Raw genomic sequence first — 22,257 nt, forward strand, 5'->3', positions numbered from 1 at the left:
GACTGAAGCTATACGCAGTGAGGTTTGGTTTTGTAACTTTTAATAGTAGATGTTCGCTACTAGTTATTCCTGTGAATTTTTCGGGCACCTGCATGGAATTGGTGTATTATATACATCATGTTTCTAGTTGCCATTACAAATCACATGGTTTCTATTCCGCCACAGAAATCCAGTCATGAGGAACATGCACTTTTGCTTTGTAAATATGTTTAAAATAGTCTCGGCTCTCCGTATCATTCCACACCAGCTGTTGGGAGTTGCTCAAATTGTTTTATGATGATCAAATTGGTAACAGAAGCTGGAAAGGAAAATGCGGATGCATCTGCATTGTAGCATATCTTGGTTCCTAAAACCTTTAAATTTCCTCTTGCACTCTAATGAAATGCTACAGTTTTAATAGGTAAGGTTTTTTATTCTTATCGTTGAGCTGTGGTGGCATGACTGTGATGTTTTATACAATTACCAGTGGAAGTCAGGCTAATTCCTGAAATGCTCTCTGCTGGATTTCCCTTGTAGCTTCCCCAGAATGCAATTTATTGGACTGCTTCTTTTTAAAGGTGGAATTACACATCTGTAACTTGGACCGCTGAGAACTTATCAGAATTCTGCACAAGCCAGAATGATGAAACAGGGCCAAATTCTCTGCTGGCCTAACTCCACTGGAGAGAATTTGGTCCCATCCCATGAGACTAAACCACTGTCCTTATTACTTCCTTTTTACTGTGGTTTTTCTGATGGATTCATGAGTGGAATTGAACATCTACAGTTCACAGACATTTTTCTAACTTTTGTTGATGTTGATAGCCCTGATTGAGGAAAGAATTTTGAGTGGGGACAGCACTTAAGCATGGGCATAAGTCCCCTTGGAGTTCGAGGTATATTAACTTTTTCATTACCACAGCACCTAGGGGCCCTATTTGTAGACCAGGCCCCACTGTGCTAGGTGCTGTACAGCCATGTGCTTAAGTGCTTGCCTAAATCCCATCCTGATCCCATAATCTTAGTTGTGGCCTTGGCATTTCTTCATACCTAAATGTTCCAGAGGCATTTGCTGGCAACGAGTGTGGTCATGGCACATGTCTAACCAGAGTGGGTCCTTTTTAATAAGATCAGTGAAATGCTTCTTGGCTCTTGCCTGTTCCATTGAATAGGTCGTCAGCTGCGTACCTAGATGTGTGCATTGTATTACCTGCCATTTCTCAGACAGGCACAGGAGTTGGAACTCTTTTGTTTGGCTTCTTTAATGTAAAGTCACTTTGTAAAACAGTACAAGAAACTTCTCTTCCTTTAATGAAAGGAATTTTCAAACAGGTGCAAATATACTAGGCCGTATTCAGTCATGGTAGAAGTCCTTAAACTACACCATGCAGGGTGTTCAATGGGGGCCTGGGACGACACCCACTGAAGAGAGACTCTAGCTGATTTCAGTGGGATCGGGATCAGACCGGTCGGCTACATTTTCAAAAGTGGTGATTGACCTTAAAGTGCCCAACTTGAGATGCCTTAAAGGGGCCTGGTTTTCAGAAAATGTGAAGCATCCGCTCTCAGAATCCCTTTTAAGATGTCTTAGGTTGGGCATGCAAAATCACTAGCCACTTCTGAAAATATTGGCCTAAGTCACTATCAAACAGTAACCTAGTTTGGACTAACTATGTGGTTGGTTTGTTTTTCTCCACTCAGTTTTTCTTTGCTTTTGCTTGTCATATAGAATAGAATTGACTCCAATTTTAAGGTTTGTTTCACTCCTTTTTAATTTCATAATCCATTTGCATGGGCGTCCACCGAAGCAGAATGCTGGTGTCAGCTCTCCCATCTTTCTTTCTTTTCTTTTGGGTTTCTATTATTTCTAATGTTTTTTGTTTTTGTTTTTTTAACTTGCAGTGCAAGCTTCACATAAAGCCTGGCAAGCCAAGGATGTTCCTGCATTCACCTGCTTTTGCAGTAACGTGTGTCTGCCATCTGTTTGGTTTTTGTTTTTGTTTTAAACACAAATAACTATTAACTCATTTAATAATGGAGTGGGTGGGAGAAAGGTGGGTGAAGCAGTGAGCATCTGGAAATTGAGTGTGTGCGGGGGGAGAGGTGTGTTCTTGTTTGAAAAGTTGATGCCATTTCTCTCTTTGGTAAGGACAGCAGCAATAGATCAGACCTGCCACTTGGCTTTGAATTGAGAGCAAGACTTGTGCGTCATTGGCTTGATCCAAGGGCACTTAAAGACATTGGAAGGGTTTCAGGATCAGGCCTTAAATGCTGCTGTTACTCGTTTGCACACACTGCTCTCAACAGGCCAAACTGTGATTCCCTTTACTCACACTGAATAGCACGAGTACTCCCATGGAAATCTGGGGGCTAAGTTATGAGTGAGTTACTATTCAGTGCGAATAAAATCAATGCAGACTTAGCCAGAGTCTCCCCAGTGTATTGCTAAACCCAGAAGTCCACTTAAATGAGTGTTTCTTTGATAGCTTGACTTGTAAGACTAGAAATCCCATTGTTAGGTTTTTGTGTGTGTAGGTAACAAAAGAGCAACTGACCTTGCATGCTTTTATTCTTGCATGACTTTTTTACCTTATGGATAATGACTTTTGGCCTGGCTTTTTGTAATTCACCCAACAGGTTAAATATTTTTGTAATAACTCTTCTCTATTAAGTGTTGTGGCTAATCACTAAAAGCTGTACAGTATGCATCAAAAGGAGCTGCAAATTCCCAAGACAGGAGGTTCCCCCTCCCCTATTGCTTTGAAATCAAGAGTCCCCCATCAAAAACTAACCAGGTGACTGAATCCCATCCCAAAACTTGAATACACTTTTTCCACAGATTGCCTGAGTAAAAGTGTCACCCCTCCACACTTCGTTGATTCCTGCAGGGCCCCATCCAGCAAATGCATAAGCACAAAAGTAACTTTACTCATGCAATATAGTTCAATTGACTTTAGTAGGACTCCTTATAGGAGTAAATTTTTGCACATGCTTATGTGGTTGCAGGATCAGTCTTGGAACATAGTGTCTTCTGTTGGTAAGTGCCAGTGAACCATTAAAGGAGTTAATTAAAACTCCATTAACTTCAGTTTCTCTGGGCTCCTAAAGTGGAGAATAAGGCTGTTCGCTCTCTTTACCGGGCTAAGATATAGCTATCTTGCTTGACAAAGGCAACCTCAATGCACTGATCAGCTCTGCGCAGCCGGCTGAGGCTTGGGATGCAAACAATAGTTTGCATTAAAAAACGGTGACTGAACGTCTAGCATAAGCCAGGCCTTTTTTTAGGGCGTCCTTGGTGTGAAAATTGACCTAACTGTTTAATTTGTATTTTCTATGCCATTCCTTTTTGGACAGAGTCTTTTCCTTTCTGATACATTCCAAGAAGTGGCGACCCATGTTTACTCTCTGACTTCTGGATTTCTTTCTCTGCTGCTGCTGATCTGCCAGCTTTCCCTCTGCTCCTAGCTAGGTAGTCTCCTGTTTTTCTTTAAAGCACTCTTGAAATTAACCCTCTTCACCTGATCCCACTCATTCCAACTTTGCTTGTTTCTACCCAAGCACAGGGGTCATGTAACTACAGTCACAAAGGCAGGTTTGTGGGGGGTTGTTTTGTTCTCTTCCCCCCCCCCCCCCCCCGGCGTAAACATGGCCCTTAGGGAGGGGAAAGGGTGGCTGGACAAACTGCATAAATTTAAGCAGAGGAAAAGCAGGGAAGAAACTTTTGAAATTCAAGCTAAGTTGTCATGTGAACACAATCACTGGAAGGACTGACAGTTGCAGTAGCCAGGTTAAATAGCAGTAAAAATCAGAGATCCTTGCAGTTTTGCTTCAGCTTAACCTTATAAACTCACTTGGTATTGAACACATGAAACCAGTTTCCTAACCATGGGCTGCATTTGATCATGCAATATGCTCAAGTTTAAAGCTTGTGTAGTGTGTTTCCATCAGCTGTGTCTGTGCGTGTCCTATTTTTAATTAACACAGGTGGGGTTTTTTGTGCCAAGTAAGAGAACTTAATTTTAACATTAGTTTTTCCTGTTCAGTTTAAAAACCCTTTCAAGGGAAGCTTGGCAGAGAAAATTAGCTGAGACTAGGTATTTTTATTTTGGACACAAAGCTGTTGCCAAATGTATTAAATGCTGGGGGGAGGGATTGGTTTGTTTCTCTTTTTAGCAAAAAACAAAATAAAAACCATCGTTTTGGAGAAGCTGGGAATAAAATTTTAAATTTAATTTTTTTTTTTTTTTTTTTTTGCCCAATAGCACACTAACTTTTAAAAATCCCTGGGCCATGTTTAGCTTGTTACTGCTGCACTTCTTTCCTTTCTGTATCTATGCCTTTTTTCACAGTAGTCCCTGGCTCTGCATGGAGTAAGTGATACCCTCAAATCTAGTTGGATGTGCTTTCTTTCACCTTTGCATGTAAGTACAGCAGCAAGAGACCTCTCTGCCCACTTTTGAAATGTAGAAAACTCAACTTTCATTCAAGTGGCAATGCTGAGGGGTTTTTAAAAACTTTATTAAACAATAACCATCTTCAGCTGGGATTTTCAAAGGAGCCAAAGGGAGTTAAGCACCAGCTCCTACTGGCTATTAGGGACCCCTAACTCATTTGAAAATTCCAGCTTAAGGTAGCGTTAGCTTTTGATGACAGCTACGTAACCCTAAATCTTGCTTGTGAGGATCTGCAAATGGTACGATGTTTAAACAGCAATGACTAGTCACTGATAATGCTGCATTTCCCAGAGGTGCTGGGATGTCCATTTTTAGGATGTTATAAATGAGCAGGAACAAACAATGGAGAGTGCAGATCTGCACATTAAAGCACTCCCTGGATGTGGAGTAAAACCCATAGGCGAAGTCTGAATGACATACTGGCCACCTGGGAAGGGTGATACTTGTTCCAAAATGCACTGTTGTGAGTATTGGGGGTTGACTTTCAAAAGCACAGATTAGGCACGTGATTCCCACTGACTTAACATCTCCTTGGTTATAAAGGGGTTTGTTCAAGAGTGCTCAATATTGGCGTCACTGCTCCTCTTTAAATCCATGGGGAAACTCCCCTTCATGCTTTAAGGAGCAGAGTTAGGCCAACACTGAGGGCTCTGGAAAATCCCACTCTGTTATATAAGAACCTTGACTGTGCTTATCCTCAGTAGTAACTATGGCGACCTGAGTATATCCAATCATGCCCAGAGTTGTAAAACAAAACCAAAGGTTACCATTGGACCAAAATCCATGTCATCTTTCAGTATGGGGTGACATGTCATCTTTGTGGCTGATGGGAAAGGGGGAATTACAAGGTATTCCACTCAGTGGTGTCTCCAAGCTGGAATTTGAACCAGCTACTGAAAACTGGCCAAGGTACTGATCTGCAGAATGCATCCTCTCAGCTGCCAAGCCAGACTCTGTGTTCCTAGCTACTGGGAGATTTCCTAAATACAAGATTACTTATCCTTTTGCTGCCTTGTATATTATAACCCTGTCAAGAAGACTTTTGTATTTGTGTCTTTAAAAAAAAAAAAGCCTTATTTTATTTAACACAATCAATGGGTTTTTTTCAAGTAGTTCTCATTCTACTTTTAAACTGTTGTGACGGAATACAGCAATGTCTTGTGTGTGTTATCAAATCTGTCCATTTGAATCATGTTCTGATTTGCCATTCTCAAGGTGTCAGAAACAGCTTATTCCTGTCACACATCCTTTCTCCAAGGAGCCCAACTGCATTTACAGTATCTATCATCTATGAGGCCCTAAGGGCCAGGGTGTGACAGTATGGGATTATACAAATATGAAGGCTGTTTTTTTTAAACTAACTGAAAATAAAGCTGTGAACAGCAGTAGGAATATTTTGTGTACTTATTTTTAAATATATGCTGATGGCCTTAAACTAGAGGTGTAGAACATTGTTACCTTGCTCTTTGAAAATAACCCATGTTTTTGTCCAAATGACTGTATACCTTCAGCCAGTGTTAATGCAGAATTATGTATGTATGCCTCTTAGATGTCTTATTGATGTCAAAATGAATCATAGCCTTCCACTATAGTTCAGTTCCTTTTTTTGTATGTGCTCTGGGGTGCAAATGTGAAATAATGCCAACACAAAGCGGGAAAGGGGAAATATATTTTTACCCAAACACTCTAGTTTTTGTGTGGCCTTTGTAATTTTCTTTTGTTGTGGTTGTTGGATGTTGGGTGAAAAAGAAGTGGACGTGTGTGAATGCCAAGGGTGACGTTTTTATACTTGCTTGATGTTGACATAGACATTTCTTGTTCTTTGGTTGATTGCTTTTGGGCTGTGCTAAGGCGGTTCACAATGGGAGCGTTCTTTTTACCTTTTTTAAAAACCCCATTCCTTGCTCCTCTTCCCCTGTTCACTAAACAGGGGCTTGGTAGGCCAAGCCCCTTGCACCGCTCCTGCTGCATATTAAACCCTACACATATGCACGCTCTCTTCCCTTCACAGCTTACTTCCTTTTAAAATGTTTCATTTTCTCTTTTCCTTTGCGGTTGAATTCTGAACTTTTTCTTCTTCTTCCTTCTGTAGCTTCTTCTTTATGTAATGGTCACCTTGCCAAGCCCCCACTCCCTTTCTCCTAATGGGCATTAGAAGAGCCAGCGGGACATGTACACACCTGTTGGGAGAAGAGTTACCTCATTCTTCCATCATCTCCACCTTGCTCTTTAAAGCGTGGGTCAGGGAAGTGCGTAGCTCTAAGGGTCTGTTTGCTTCCCAGTATGTCTTCTACAGGATTTTCATTACCACAAAGAGACAGAATAAGTGGAACAGAGAACTTAGATGCTATCACAGATATTACATTGGGAACTTTTCTTTTGCCTTCACCTGCACGCTGCTCTTGATAAATAAGAAGCTTATGGATTATGGACAGAATGAGTGTGCAATAATAAAGGATTGCTGAGTAGTAGACTTAAGCTAGAACTGACTTTAATGCTGACAAACATCCTGATCTGGCTACTCTGAAAGCTGTGCGCTCCTGTGCATTTTAAACCAGTTCCTTGGACAGGGATCACTATTTTTAAGTATGAAGTGGCATGAGCAGAGAGAGCTGCTATTTGATACTGTCAGGTTGATGGAATTTGTTCAGTTGTTTTCAGCTGATCTTCTGCCTCTTCGTGTGCAAAATGAGATCTTTTCCTATGAAGTCCAGCCATGCAGATTGCTGCTTGAGGAGAAGACTATTTAAGTATGTGAAGCCCATCCAGTAACTGTTTTTACATGCTTTATGTAGTCTTGCTGTGGGACATGTGCATAAACTTTTTCACTTGTCTACTTCAGAAGCAGATTCAACAGCGAAGAGCTTGAAAAGTGCCAAAAAGTAAACTTGTAACTTAGTTTACACATGTAAGTCAAGTGCCCTCTAGTGTCAGTGGCTCTGTTCATTATGATTGTTGTTTTAGGTGTATTGTGGGGAGGTTTTTTTAATCACTTGCTGCCAAACTGTGGCTGTTCATTGCTCCTGACCACAAATCAATGCCGTATTTCAGTGTGGAGTGAAAAAGGGAATGCAGAGTATTTTACATTGCCTCCTTTCTTGTTTAAAGAATAAAAGCCACTGTCGTTCCTAAACTTGCTTACGTGCTTTTTCGGAAGTACAGGTTTTTTTGGCAGTAGTAGAGGATTTGGACTCCTGCTGCAAGAGAGAGGGCTGGATTTAGAGTGACAAAACAACCCTTTCTTCAATCTGATTAAGTAGATTTGTGCTTATACATCAAGGAAATATTTAAATCAGCTGTACAAAATTGTCATGAATGTTTACCAGTCCTGGTATTAAGTTTAGCTGGCTGAAATTGTACTCTCCTCCTACTGAAGGAGTGGTAGAAGATGGGGAGAGAACCTGAGGGTGGAGTTAAAGCCCTGTACCTGGAACAGACTTGCTCAGAAGCAACCACCTATAGAAAACATTTGAAATATATTAAGTTTAGAACACCAGGCCTCAATCCAGGAAGTGTTTAAACACAGGGTTAGTCCATTGCTGGATTAAGGCCTGACTCCATTAATATTTAATTTCTTCCACAGATTTTTGTTACCACTTTAGTAAAACGTGACTGTTACTGATTAGCAGAGATGAACCCAATTTTCTAGCACTGTGTGGTCAGGCTGTGATCTATATGAAGCATAGGATGAGAGATTCTCATTGTGCTGCTGATGCCACACCTTGCCCTCACTTCAATGGGAACAGGATCATGGCCTCTGTGACTTCAGTAGAAGTAGGTGACCCCAGCTGAAAGTCACCTCTGGGCAGGTGGTCAGCTAGAGGCTTAGGCCTTACTTAACTCCCTCTCAAGCCCTCATTTGAGAATAAAATTTATGCATGTGCTTAAGCATCAAGGCCCTGCCACCACTGGATGATGTCTCACCCAGGGAGTTTATAAGGGCCATGCCTTCCAAACAAGTTAAGCTACTTAGCCCCCAATCCATTTGTGCCTCATTCCTTAATGCACTGCTGCATGCTCTGAATCCCTCTGATGGGTTAATCAGGTGTGAGTATTTTTAAAATCAAATAGTAGTTAGGAACCCAACTTTGGCTTCTGAAAATGTATGGTCAGAACTGCTTCCCTGCCTGCATAGTCCTGAAGCCTACAGTCTGCCTAAGGCACAGTGAGTTCACTGCTGTCCTGTGCACAAGGAGTTGAGATTCAATTAAGTTTGTATACATGGTTATACAGCCAGGCTCCTGCACCCTGCTCAGGCAGCTAGATGAGCTTAGACCAAGGGTTGGCAATCTTTCAGAAGTGGTGGGTCTAGTCTTCATTTAGGCACATGCCAGTAAAAAAATATATATTTTAGAGACCTTCTAAAAATGTTAACTAAATGAGTATTGTAAATAACTCTTCATTTAAAATTAAATTAAAATGCAGAACCCCCAACCAGTGGCCAGGACCCAGGCAGCATGGGTGCTGCTGAAAATAAGCTTGTGTGCACCATAGGTTGCCTGCCCTGGCTTAGACTATCACAGAAACATGAGTGCTTCATGAGGTGGGGCCTGTGGTGTTTTATTTTCACTTGATTGCCTTGCAAGTGTTATGTAATGCACACAAAAGGCTGAGCACCTGTGTTACAAACCTATTAGCAGCCCCTTAGGGAAGAAGATATGATACAGCTGAGGAGCTGCTGTTTGGTAAGGGGCACACACTTATTTGGGTTCTTTATATGAAGTGCAAGCCTTTGAATTACTTATGTTGGCCATATGCCTAGAGAGAGGGGCTCTTCTGTTTGAAACAGAAACCCAACCACTTTCTTGTTAAACACCTTTAAAGTTTCCCCACTTGTTTTTGTCAAGGAATTTTGAAAAGGGAAGGATAGTGTTGACTCACTTTCCCCCTCACACCCAGCTGTTAAGAAAAGTAATAGATACCACAGGGAGAGATGACAACATAAGTCATCCAAAGCAGTTACATATTCCTCACCAGGCAGGGTGCTCTTCCCCATAGATTATGGAAGCGATCTATTAATTTAAAGGTACTGAACACTTTGGTGTAAGAGAAAAAGCAAAACAGGATCAGTTCCAGAAATGAGGTAAATGCATTAGAGGGCCATGGGCCAGATCCCCAGCTGCTGCATATCACTACAACTCCATTGACCTACACTGAGGTGCTGCCACACAATAGCGTCTCTATCCAAAGAGCTAAATAATAGTGCCTACCTGTATCCAGCTTGGTTTTCCCTGAGTTAGTGCCCTTCACGGGTGTGTCCCTTCTACAGCTAGCCTGCCTTGCCTTGCCAGCTAAGTCTCCTGAAGTTTTCCTTGCACATCACCTACTGTTCAGATAAGAGCCTGTTCCCCAGAATAAAACAAGTCTGACTTGTTACTATGCCTGCAAGAAAAGAGAGGAGAGTCAGTCCATGTGAAGAACAGTGTCATACCAATGGTAATTAACACATCTTCACAGCTATGGAGGATTCCTCCTCCTCCAGTCACTGCTGCCAGCTGCGCTTCACAGAGTAAAAGGGAGACTTGGGGACAGACTGAACTGGCTCAACATGAGGTAGTTCTGTCAACTCTCCTTGAGCTGTGGAGATTTACAGCTGCTGAGATGCTCCAATCTTCACCCTTACATCTCATGAAGTAGTGTGGTCTGGGATTAGGAACCCCTCCCCTTACATGCTGTAGATCAATTTGTATTTTGGGGTACAGTACTTGAGCCCCATCTGCCTCCAGGCCAGCTCCTTGTAGCTCCCACAATTCCCATTCACAGAGTGTGGTGTAGGGGAGGGAATGTAGAATGCAGTGATGAGAGAAAGCACAACTCCTTCACAACATCACATGTAAGCTCTTAGGGACCGTCTTTTTGTTCTGCGTTTGTACAGCACCTAACACAATGGGGCCCTGCTCTGTGACCAGGCTTCCTAAGCACTGCTGTAACACAACCAAGGAGAGAGAACTTAACACTGGGAAACCAGTCTTACCCCAGTATCTAAGAGCGGATTCTGCTGGATTCTCTGCTTGCCGTGGTTTTATAAGCAGTGTAACTCCACTGACCTCAGTGGAACAACGCCTAAGGGAGAGACACATTGTGCTCTCTGGGGTTAGCTGCAGTGGTCCGCAACCAGTCAGTGCTGCAGGTTCTCAGCGCCTTTGGGAAAAACAATGGATTTAAATGTCTAAATTTAAAAGCCTCCCAGGGTGGGACTTGTACCCATTTTGAGTACCCCTTCCCACCCTTTAGTTTGCGCAGGACACATAGCCAGCCCATCTAGTGAAGCAGCCTGTACAGGGTCAGTGATAGGAGATGCTCACCTGTTCTCTTCCAGAGTAACCACCATCTCATGCTCTGCTGTATTGGAGTCCCTAGGCTTGATGAGCTCAGCAGCCAAAAAACCTGAGGCAAGGAAGAAGTGGAATGATGATTAATTTGTTGTCCATTATTACTAATGTTAATGTTAATCACAGTAGTGGCTAAGGACCAACCAAGAATAGGGCCAGGCACTGAACAATCATGGCATGACGGTTTGATGTTGTAATGGGAGCTGAATGTAGTAGCCTCATGGGAACATGGTGAACAGTGCAACAGGCTGCCATGAGGTTGTGACTCCATTCAGTGACTGGCTTGGCAAGGCTGGAGCTCCAAGCAACGTGCAGGTTCCTCTGGGCATTTGTATCCGTGTCCACAAGGCACCTCCTCCTGTGTGATATTCAGGCATAACATTTAAATAATAAAAATGTGTTCTTGGTCTCATGTGGTCTTTTAAATGCTCCATTTTCCCATGCACAGTGGTAAAGTGCGGCCAGGCCACCACCCAGAACGTAAAAGATGAAGTTGGGCCTCACACATTAGCAGCACCTGCCTTCCAGTGGGCTGCCCTGCCTCCCCTGGGTTTAGCAGGGGGTCACAGGCACGCAAGGACTTCATTGCTCACACGTTGTGGGGACGGAGCTGGAGGAAGACGGGACCAAAAAGCGATGCATCGTTGCCCGTTAAAAGAGTTATTACTTTCTTGGAGCTGCTGCAGCACATTAGTAGACGCAGATGGTACTGAGACATTTGGCACGGTCCCTCTGTTGGACGCGTGCTGGTCGGCGTGACAAACACGAGCTTGGATTTGGCTAACTTTTAGGGCATAAAAATGTACTTTTCAGCCGCACTAAGGCCTCAGTCAAAAAACCCTTGAGCCCAGTGAAAAGACTCCCATTGACTGCAGTAGATTTTGAGTCAGGCCCCAGATGAGGAAGAAAATACCCCCCCACCCCCAAAAAAGAATTAAATGGCCACAGGAAAAGCAAGTTGGGCCCGTGCCCATCCAGTGTGGTTCAGAGCTGACACGCCTGTCTGCTGGAGGAAGTAGATGGTGAATCATTCACTAAGCAACCATGTCCATAACACAATTTGATTGACATCAGTGTGTGTGACATCACCACAACACTGCACTGTGGGAGACAATAAACTTCATGAAGGGAGGGGAATTTGGTTTTTAAATGAAGGATTTATACTGTTAACACAATAAATAAAAGGCAAGTATCCAAGTAGAGAGAAGCAAAGATCATTTCCCTAGAGACCTTGGAGAAGTGGCAAAGGACTAGAGGATAATTGCTTTCCCCTTACATCCGTTTCCTCTGCTGCCTCTACAAGACTGAGAACCTGGGGCAGGCTGGATATGTGAAGACAGAAATTGGGAAACATCTGGAGGAAATTTTTTAAAATATTAGGATTCAAATCACCTAAAGGCAGAGCCTACTTTATGCACACAGCTCACCGTTGCCATATACACATATGGTTGTGCACATCAGCAGGGACTTGCCTACAGGAAGCACAAGGCACCAATGAATCAGGACCTATAATTCTACACACCATTGTCTGTTCCCTCTCCACCTGCATGTTCAGCGCCAGACTCAACTGTAGCCCTGTTCAGTCCTGCTGCACAATCCTAGCAAGACGGTTCCTTGGCATGAGAGCAGCTGTCCTTTTCATTCTTCAGACAGCTCCAAGGCACCTTTTGCAGCCTGAAGCATTTGGCTTTGTAAACTCGCAGGGCTGCCATATAATTATGGTTAAAGTGGCACCGCACCATTTTGCCCTCTGGACAACAAGCATTCACGTCAAGTCAAAATAATCTGCAGCTTTCACGCCCCCCAAAAATCCAAAACAGAGTACTAACAGCTACATCAGCCACAAGAGGGAGGCAGAGGCTGCAAAAGACACCTTCCATGACTCATTTCAGAGTAACAGCCCTGTTAGTCTGTATTCGCAAAAAGAAAAGGAGTACTTGTGGCAGCTGAGCGACTAACCAATTTATTTGAGCATAAGCTTTCGTGAGCTACAGCTCACTTCATCGGATGCATACTGTGGAAAGTGTAGAAGATCTTATTATATACACGCAAAGCATGAAACAATACCTCCTCCCACCCCACTCTCCTGCTGGTAATAGCTTATCTAAAGTGATCCACTTTAGATAAGCTATTACCAGCAGGAGAGTGGGGTGGGAGGAGGTATTGTTTCATGCTTTGCGTGTATATAATAAGATCTTCTACACTTTCCACAGTATGCATCCGATGAAGTGAGCTGTAGCTCACGAAAGCTTATGCTCAAATAAATTGGTTAGTCTCTAAGGTGCCACAAGTACTCCTTTTCTTCCATGACTCAGTGACTGCTTGTGTACTCTAGGGCAGTGGTTCCCAAACTTTAACAACCCACGAACCCCTTTCACTAAAATGTCAAGTCTTGTGAACCCCCTCCTAAAAATGAGTATTTCCAGGGATTTTCTCCCTTACCTCAGCATAAATTATAAAAGCAGTGATCTTGGAAATATAAAATCTGTTTTTATGACATGCTTATTACATATTAATTATTATTTATCATTACAGTATTTTTATTACATTACAAAAACGACACTCTTCCAAGATCTCACTTTTATAGTTGGTATCACTGTTGATTAAGCCCATTATAAGACAAGGCTCCTATCAGATGCGCTAGTAGAAGAAAGGGGTGCAAGGGCAAAGCCCCCATGCCCCCCCCAGGGAGGGGGCATTGCTGGAAAAGTGGAGGGGCCCCCGCAGGGGCCACTGGAAAAAAAGGGAAGGTACCCGTGGGGGGGGTCACCGATGCAGGGACAGGACTTGACCCTCATCCCCCCCCACACACACACACACTGGCGCTTCTGGCTCCTAAGGAGTATCTGATGTGGAACAGCATGAAGGTATTTAAGAAGCCAACTCAAAGAGCTCCTCCTACATGAGCATTCAGATCTTGAGCAGTCCAGGCAAACAACACACAGTACAAAAAAGCTTAAAACTTGATCATAATTTTAAAAACACTAGCCGCCTATTTAATTTTAAAAACAGCAAAAAATATCCACCTCCCTTTCCATTTTGTACAAGTCTAAGTTTAAATCTCCCCAGTGTGATAGATAATCCTTGCTTTGATCTACTTAGTTCTTGGAAGTCCCCAAGGCTCCGGGCTGCTGGCCCCATGCTGCCCCGGGTCCCGAGGGACAGCTCTGTGGGCCATTAGCGAATTCTTCCCCCCCCCCGCTCCAAGAACCCCCTGTAACATTTCGTGAACTTCATTTTGGGAACCACTGGTCTAGGGTCAGGGTATGTCAAACATGGCAATTGGCGGTATGACTCCAATGCAGGTAGGCAGGCCCATGCTGACTGACTGAGCTCGTTCTGCTAGCCCTAGCAGTAAAGATGCAGTGGTGTGGGCTGTCCAAGCGTGCCCAGACCCTGGACTTTAGCCCACACCTCTGCATCATCGCTACTAGTCTTAGCTTGCTAGCTAGATTAAGGCTCCTGTGGGTATGACTACCTGAGCTACAATCACCCCTCTGACTGCCCTGGAGACGTACCCGCAGCCCTGCACTTCCTCCTGCAGCTGGCCGGTCCCGGGAAGGGGGGAAAAACAGGACACTTCATGGGAGGAAGGATTGCAGGATCTGGCTCAACGCTGGGAGCAGCTCACTACAGCCATGCTGGCAGGGAGCCGGCGGCCAAGCTGCGGAGGACTCTGAGCAGACACACAGGCACTGGGCCTCCATGGAGCTGGCCCTGACCCCAGCAGCCCTTGTGGGCCAGAGTCCTGAGAGCAGGGGAATCTCATGGAGTTTCCTGACCCCTATGCCGGTGGGCCCAATAGGGGCACAGTCCAACCGTGTGAAACACTGACATCCTGTCCTTATAATTCCCTGTGTTCAGCCAGAAGAGCAGAGGCTACACATCACTAAAACACTTCAGCATTTGCTTAACTTGCAGCAGGTAAAAGGCCTGGTGAAGTCCATGGGCTTTATTTAAGCATGTGTTTCCAGATGGGCTTTTCAAAAGAGCACGTCCCCTTGGCAACCATTGGGCTTTGTACTCCTAAGTCAGGTGCTTCTCAGAAGTCACAGCCCAGCTGCTTCACTGAATCAGGGCCATTAAACTCTTGAGCCAAAGAACAGGGATCTGCACTCAGCCCACGAAAGCAAGGCAGTTTAATTCAGGAGTTAATATCGAACACAGCTCTGTGCACGGATACTGGAGGGTCACTAGTTCTGCGTTTCCCTGCTGTTGAGTTACACGAACGTAGGTCTTTTCAGAATATCGTGCCATTCACACTAGCTGGTCCCGAATTGCCCTGCCCAATAGGCATAGAACTGGTTTCCACGTGCAAACCAGAGAACTCTACGACGGCGCCTGCTAATCACTACATTTAATTCTGCCTTCCTTACAGTGAAAATTGACTTTCTGGCTTGAGTAGACTTATTTTTACATATTGAGAACTCTGTTCTCCGTCACCCAAAAGCAGAAACGCCTAAGGCAACATGCTTTGTAAGGGAAAAAATATCAGCGGATCTTTTACTTAAATAATCACCAACATTTTTAGAATTCTTAAGTATTCTGGGCATTGCCAATTTATCCAATCCGAGCACACGGCCCATAGCCTCATCACTGAACTGACGGGGATTTTCATATAGATTTGATAAAACAATGTGTTCAAGTGATGAAATTTCAACACACAATGCTTCACTTGCCACCCCTCCAACAAAATTATACCATCCTGAAAAATAGTGCCATGAAAGGACCAGCCCTAAGGAGATAAACTGGAAAAGCATCTACCATTGTGGCTGTTTGGGCTGGGATTTGCAAAGGTGTTTAGAAGAATTAGGTGTCCAACTCCCAGTGATGTCCCTAACTCCCTTAGGTTCCTCCAACAGTCCCAGCCATTGTAACCTAAAGTTTGGCTGCTCAGCAAGGCACTGCCCTGTTTTTCAGAAAGTGCCGAGCACCCCCAGTTCCCAATGGTCTCTGGCTGGAGCTGCTGGGTGCGCTGAACCTTTGAAAATCAGGCCACTGAGTAGCTTCAATAATACTAAAGTTTAGTTCATTGATAGCATTTTTCCATCAGTAGATCTTAAAGCACTTAAAGGACGTCAATGCCATCAGCCCTATTTTACATATGGGGAAATAAAGGCACAGAACGAGGCAATGACTTACGCAGGGTCACCCAATAGGCCAGTGGCAGAGCCAGGAACCAAACCCAGCTCTCCTGAGGCCACACTAGATTTTAAGCCCCCATTTTTGAAAATCTTGGCCATAAAAGACACAGACTGAAAAAGCCTGAATCGTATTGCTGCAGAACGACAGAAAGATTCACCGGGCTTCAAATAAGCATTGCTTATTACCAGTATTCTAACACACACGGAAGAGCCAGTGGGGAACAACTGGGTGCAGGGGGATTGGGAGAAGCTCAATGGGGCTGAGTCTATGACTACGTCTACACTTACAGCGACATGGAGAGGACAGCCACTGCATACCCCCCAGCACCAGTATAAAGAGCAGTGTAGACGGTGAGGCATTGCTTAGGCAAGTAAAGACACACCAGAACGACAGCTCTCAAGCAACGCCTGCCAAATCTACATTGCAATTTGTACTTTTCTTTTCATTTACTTTTACTTTGCTTTTCACTGTGGCACGGAGCGACACACACCCTACATGGTGCCGCCAATGTAGACGAAGTCTATACTGAAGCACTCTCTACACTGTCAATATTTAACTTACTTTGTAATCACATAGTGCCCTGGCTGGCTCTGAACAATTTGTATCTATAGGAGTCTCAACCACACAGTAACCATGGCAGCTAGCAAGATGCATTCCCCCTCCCTGCTCTGCACAGAACCTGGCGCCCTCCCAGGTGGCACTCTCTCACCACTCTGCCTCTTTAGCTTGTCAATTTGGTTTCTGGACCTCACATCACCTTTTCCAGGTTGTTGGGTGTTTGTCAAGTGTCCGGCAGCATCGAGAAAGAGAAACACGTGTTTTTTCGGCCCCTTCACGTCCTCCATCTATTGGCTCTGAAAAACATTTCCCCAAGGCTCCACAAATCAGTAAAAGGTCACGAGAAGAGAACGAGGTGGCTAAGAAATCGAGAGAAGGGGTGTCCTAAGGCCCAATCCCAAAGGCTGTATCGACAGGTGTGCCGATACGGAATCTGCTCCTACTCAGCCTCTTGGAAAGATGTGAGACACCTTCAGCCTTGCATTTAAGGGACAATCCATGACACAGTGAGAGCACGTCGTGTTTCTCTCTAGCAACTTCCTTTGGAAGCCTCAGCAAGATACTTTTGGTGGTTCTCAAGACAATTACATCCAGCTAGGTAAGGGCTTATCCACACTGGCCAGCTTTGGGAACTCACTCACAACTGCAGCTGCACCAATGCGAGCATTCATGTCAACTGGCCACCGGCATTCTTACCTCTGTCCCAGCAAGGCCTGCTCAGAGAGGGCACGTGTCCAGAAGGAGCGCATTAGTTCCAAAGCAGCTGAGAAGTCCAGGAGAGCAAGGATGGACTAAAGACCTTGAGATGTGGCCCAAGAGTAGGTTATTAGAAACCTCATTTTCAATGGAGAGGAGGAAGGGGAATCCAGATTGGATCTGATACAGAGAAACTTGAGTCAATAGCTGTAAACAGCTTGTTCAATGAGTTTGGAGGGGAAGAGAAGAAGGAAGACGGTAGTTGGAGGGGCAGATGTGGTTGGGAGAGAGACATTGATAATGGAAGAGACAGAATTGCACCTGTATTTGGAGAGAGAGGAACCAGAGGGTGGGAGGGTAAGGAGTAACAAGAGGGATGGTCTGAGGAGTAAAGATGAAGGAGGAATGGATGGAATAAAATCCAGGTGGCATGTGGCTGCAGTTGGCATCCTGGATCCTTGGCAACTCTGAAAAAAATCGGGACTATAGTGTATTAAAACATACGCTTCCTTTTCTCTCAGGTGCTCTGCTTGGAAGAGTCCACCTGGCAGTGGCTTGTCAGCATTGCTGCAGCCCCAGCATAACACTCACCTTTGTCCAGTGCAAAAAGTGAAAGCAAAACACAACTCACAAATTAAAGGACAACATTTTTTTTATTGCTACCAGAAGGCTATCATCAGTACAATGGCTCTGAACACCATGCGTTCTTCAGGGCTGCAGAGAGAGCTAAAGATCCAGGACAGGTCGTTCTGAGAAATAGGTATTAAACATTTAAAAAGACAAGCTTTTAAAGGTTTTTTTTGTTTTTTTTAAACTTTTGGTTAAAAGTTACATAAACACAAAACTTGGGGTATTTTGTGGCTTATAATTACACACGTTCCAAAACTCAGAATCACAGAACTGTCCCAGCACCTAAATGAGCAGCATTGATCTCATGCTAAAATTTACGAACATATGAATCAAAATCAATTGCAGAATTTACGGTTTGCATTTGACGCACACATTAATTTAAACTTTTGTGAGCACCTACCAGAGAGCTGATTGACTGCAAAAATCCTTGTGTGGGTGTGAAAAAAACCCAATATTTTAGTTAAATTGGCCTAATCATTTGACTGCTTTCACTTTTTAAAATCAAAACCACAATCACTTAGTTTCTAATCACAATGACTTCTTACTTATGCAAGACTCTAAACACAGTCTCCCTCTTGCTACCTGAATGCTTTTCGATAGCATATTCACACTGCTTTGGCTTTTTAAATGCAGGGCAGTTTGCAAACACCGTAGGATTATTTTTTCCAAATCTTATTTAAAGCCAGTTTGAAATATTCTTACATTAAGACACCAAAGTGGCTAATGAAATAAAGAAGGATTTTTGGTTAAGGAAAAAAAAATATCTGTGGTGAAGGTCAGAATACAGAGAATCACACACAAGACTTGCAGAGTGTTAAAGGAAGAGCAAGCAGGAAGAGGAAATCGGAACAGAAAGAAATGGGATGGCTGAAAAACCTGGAACAATTTTGCACAATCAATGTGAGCTCTTGGACATGGATGATAGATTATAATACACAGTAGCAGAAAAACAGGGGAACCAATGACACTAGAAAGAAAAAAAATTTTTGCTACTTTTTTTGTTGGTTTTTTGGGTCTTTTGTAAATTTTTTATACTTTTTTGTGTTTTTAAGTGCTTAAATAATAGTTGAACTATAATTAGCCACACAAAGGGGGGAAAAAAATCTTCAAAAAAAAAAAATAAAGGTTTTCTTGGCTCTCTTCAGTTCAGCCTGATGAGATACAGCTTCTTTCACAGCCCCCTCCCACATCATAGCCTGATTTTGCATGGTTTAAAAAGTAGCTTTCCTCTGAATGCTTGCACAGGCGGTAGCTACATAACAGAGACCGGCTGTAAAGGTGGGCAAGGGGAACTCTTGCCCTCTTGCCTCGACACATCAGCACCACAAACAGACCCCACGTTTTCTAGTGCCACCGCCTCTGAAGCACTGTCTTCATTATAGAGCCGCTTGATTCCATCGTAGAAGTCATCCACTTCCATCTCTTCCACTTTGCGCTTGGCGGAGGCTTGCTTGCACCCGGGGGGAGCTGGCAGACAATGGTAGAACCCCCCGGCTGTACCTTTGATTGGCACTTCTGGTCGGCTGTTGTCCTTGGAGAATTCTGGCCCTGGGACAGAGGAGGGGTTGAATCTGAATGCTCCTCTGTTACAGGTCACAAGGGTACGCTTGAGGGGACTGTAGACGTATACAGAATTGGGTGGCAGAGCAGACTGCAGAGTGGAAAGGTGACGGGCCACAAGCTCCCGACAGTGGATCAGCTGGGAGCTGTCCATCTAGATGGAAGAAACAGACACAGGCATTGCAAAACAAGGTGAGTCACTGCAATTCTGGCTCCCGACACGTCTATTGTCCCCATACCTAGCTGCTTCTTGTTTTTCTGCTGAATGTGGGGGAAGTGATCACTTTAGGGGTGAAAATTATTCTGCTTAAAGGCCAAGATTTTTCATAACTGCCAAGAGATTTGGACACCTGGTTCCCATTACAACTCATGGAAATTGGGTGTCCAAATCCCCTACGTGGCTTTGCAAATGTCATCCAAAATGTTTATCAATGGCCTATGTGTTCCTACCTCTTACATATCTATCCATATGCAGCAGAAAAAAAAATTAACCCTTCCACAGAGCCTTCCTAGTTAGGACACTTAACGTATTTAAGTGTGCTATAACCACTTTAATCTCCGGCCTATCAAGGGAATATTTCATACCTTCCCTTGTTACGCTGGCAACAATGATTGCATCCTTCTGATTAGTTTAACCCCTTGTGGCCAGGCCAGTTGGGCATTCTCTGCTGAAAACACTTTTGATTTGTACATTAGCTCATGCATTAGGCTCCCTCTATCAAGAAGCGAGCATACTGATCGTCAAACAATGCAAAGTATTTGCAGAGATATGTCTCAAAGACTCAACCCTTAAGGCTGTAGCCTGAGCATCTTTGCAAAACATAGAAACACCACCCCACCACCACCCTCCCCACCTTGCCAAAAAGAGAGAAAACAAAAAATCCCAACCACAAAACCTTGCATCCAAAACTCAGAGGCTGGGAATCAGACAGCTCTCGAGGCCTTATCCACACCACTGTGCTCACAGAAAAAATGCTATTTTCAATCCTATTTCAGATATAGATCCAGAGCATAGCTCCACTGAGGTTGACACAGTTACAACCAGCTAAAGATTTGTGCCGTAAAATCAGATCAGCCAAAGTCTAGGCTTATTTCCACTTTCTAATCTGGGGGCTCAGTTCTATTCAAGCCCATTTGACACTATGGGGGATATTCCTTTGATTTATACCAGCATAAGCAAGAGAGCAATCAGCCCCTCAGTCTGTCTCTGTGCTATGGACATATATCATTAAAGGTACATGTATCTTCTTGTAACTTGCTTATTACTTGACTCAGCTTTTATTGGATGGGTGTGTTACGCTGACTGCAGCAACAACTACTCCACCGGCGTCAAAGATTTCCTGGAGCCTAGGGATACAAATCAACTTGAATGAACAAGAAGTAGGTCTATGTTCATCTTCAGTAAAGTGGGGAGAGATGGTGTGCAAGAGACATGAAGGGGGAGGAAAAACCGCCTGTCCTGCTGAATTTCAACCTATTCAGCTCTCTCCATTAGCTTGATAATTCACTTCCTGGCCTATGGCTAACCCAGGTGATTATCTATCAATTGCCAGCTGCCAGAGTAATGGTCACAAGACGAGAGTGGTTTCATAACCACAGCTGGCTGTTTAGTGCAGACCATCAGCTTCTCCTCCTCCTCCTCCTCCTTTCAGTGGCCGTCCCAGAAACACGGGACCTTTCTCCTACCCAGAATGCCAGTTAGCTGGGATGTCCAGAAGACCTCTGCCCAGGCCTCACCTGTGCTTTCTGGAGCAATTCAATGATGAGCGAGAGCCAATCAGGAATCAGCTTCTCCAGTTCCAGACTGATGATGGCCAGTGCCAGCATGGAGCCCTTGAACTGCAGCAGCTGGTAACAGGCCATACAGTGCAGTAACTGCTTGGTGAGAACAGCCACATGCTGAGATGGGTTCATCTTGGGCAGGACGGTCAGTAACTGAGGCCTGGTTGACACAGCAACTGCATGGAACTGAGGAAAAAGACAAGCAAACCAGTCGGTATGTTACTGACAGAGTTTAGCACACTGCTTCATGAGCACATGCAAAGGCACGAGCAGCCATTCGTTCCTGTGCCTGGGGGGTTCAAGTGGGCTATGTTATTCCAAACAGCTCACGTGGAGTGAGATTCTCTCCCCCCCAGAGATTTCCCATCTCATGCTCTGCTTCACCCCAGCCAGGCACTGTCCCCTAAGGCAGACAGCTCTGCGAGGAGTGGGAAGCCTCTTGCTGGGTTGAGATAGGGCCAGGGGATGCACACTGTCCCCTCGTTGGCCCTTCGGCGATACCCCAGGAAAGGTGACACAGCCAGGGGAGCCCTGTCTATGGTGGAGACTGCCTTGTAAGGGATGGGGGAGCAGGGTCCCAGGGCAGCCATGGCCAGGGGGAGTCCTGGATAGAGCAGTTCTACAGGTGCAGTGCTGCCAGGGAGGGGCACGAAGCCCCTGTATGGATGATCCTGCCTTCTTCCTGAACTGCAGGCTCAAAGGTTCAATTGGCCCTGGACAAACAGGGCTCTCTCCTGGGATGAAACCACTGAGGAGAGATTCTGTGAGGGGACACAAAGTTTTCCTTGCCACTATCCCCCTGCCATGGATTTCACCACACGAAAGGGCTCTCTGGCCCCAGTTGTTAACAGGTAAACCAAAACTTGGGTCAGTTAAGGACACACTGAAGCACGTTTCACATCCACCAATTATGTGGCCCCTCTCCCCCCCCCAGCCACTCCTCAATGCCTTTGTGTTCTATTGTTGTCTGTCTTTGATCCTGGAGCAGATATACTGGCAGTTAACATTTAGGGCCAAGATTTTCAAGAGGGACTAATGGTTTTGGGTGCTCAACTCAAGACATAGGGACAGAACTGGAAGGGACCCTCTGTGTCACCAAGTCCAGTCTTGTGCTACCACAG

The 22,257-nt window shown here is 44.5% G+C and overlaps 2 protein-coding genes and 1 long non-coding RNA gene across 10 annotated transcripts in view; 1 reads left to right on the forward strand and 2 right to left on the reverse strand.

Annotated features, from left to right (window-relative positions):
- SEPTIN11 (septin 11) overlaps nucleotides 1-7,566 on the forward strand; it is a 74,264-nt gene extending 66,698 nt beyond the window's left edge. The window contains exons 10-11 of one of the 4 annotated variants that reach the window (XM_073340439.1): nucleotides 4,329-4,400; nucleotides 6,526-7,566. In XM_073340439.1, the coding sequence (XP_073196540.1) occupies nucleotides 4,329-4,353 (25 nt within the window). In that variant the 3' untranslated portion in view covers nucleotides 4,354-4,400; nucleotides 6,526-7,566. Of the gene's footprint in view, nucleotides 1-1,881; nucleotides 6,123-6,525 lie in introns of those variants that run through there. The other 3 variants (XM_073340438.1, XM_073340441.2, XM_073340440.2) reach the window with 3 other exon arrangements.
- LOC140910153 (uncharacterized) lies at nucleotides 3,601-12,072 on the reverse strand. 3 transcript variants are annotated; one of them, XR_013635651.1, is made up of 4 exons: nucleotides 10,739-12,071; nucleotides 10,408-10,574; nucleotides 9,644-9,815; nucleotides 3,601-7,627 (listed from the first exon to the last, which is right to left on the reverse strand). It is a non-coding gene; the product is annotated as an uncharacterized LOC140910153 (long non-coding RNA). The 3 variants fall into 3 exon arrangements; XR_013635650.1 differs by having other exon boundaries at nucleotides 3,601-7,630; XR_012158430.1 differs by having other exon boundaries at nucleotides 3,601-9,815; nucleotides 10,739-12,072.
- Nucleotides 12,073-17,798: 5,726 nt separating this feature from the next.
- CCNI (cyclin I) overlaps nucleotides 17,799-22,257 on the reverse strand; it is a 51,609-nt gene continuing 47,150 nt past the window's right edge. For all 3 annotated transcript variants that reach the window (XM_073340443.1, XM_073340442.2, XM_073340444.1), the window contains 2 exons: nucleotides 21,092-21,322; nucleotides 17,799-19,508 (listed from right to left, as the gene is read on the reverse strand). In XM_073340443.1, coding sequence (XP_073196544.1) covers nucleotides 19,047-19,508; nucleotides 21,092-21,322 — 693 coding nt within the window. In that variant the 3' untranslated portion in view covers nucleotides 17,799-19,046. The remainder of the gene's footprint in view (nucleotides 19,509-21,091; nucleotides 21,323-22,257) is intronic.

Source organism: Lepidochelys kempii, chromosome 4, assembly GCF_965140285.1.
Source record: "Lepidochelys kempii isolate rLepKem1 chromosome 4, rLepKem1.hap1, whole genome shotgun sequence".
NCBI classification, from domain to species: domain Eukaryota; kingdom Metazoa; phylum Chordata; order Testudines; family Cheloniidae; genus Lepidochelys; species Lepidochelys kempii.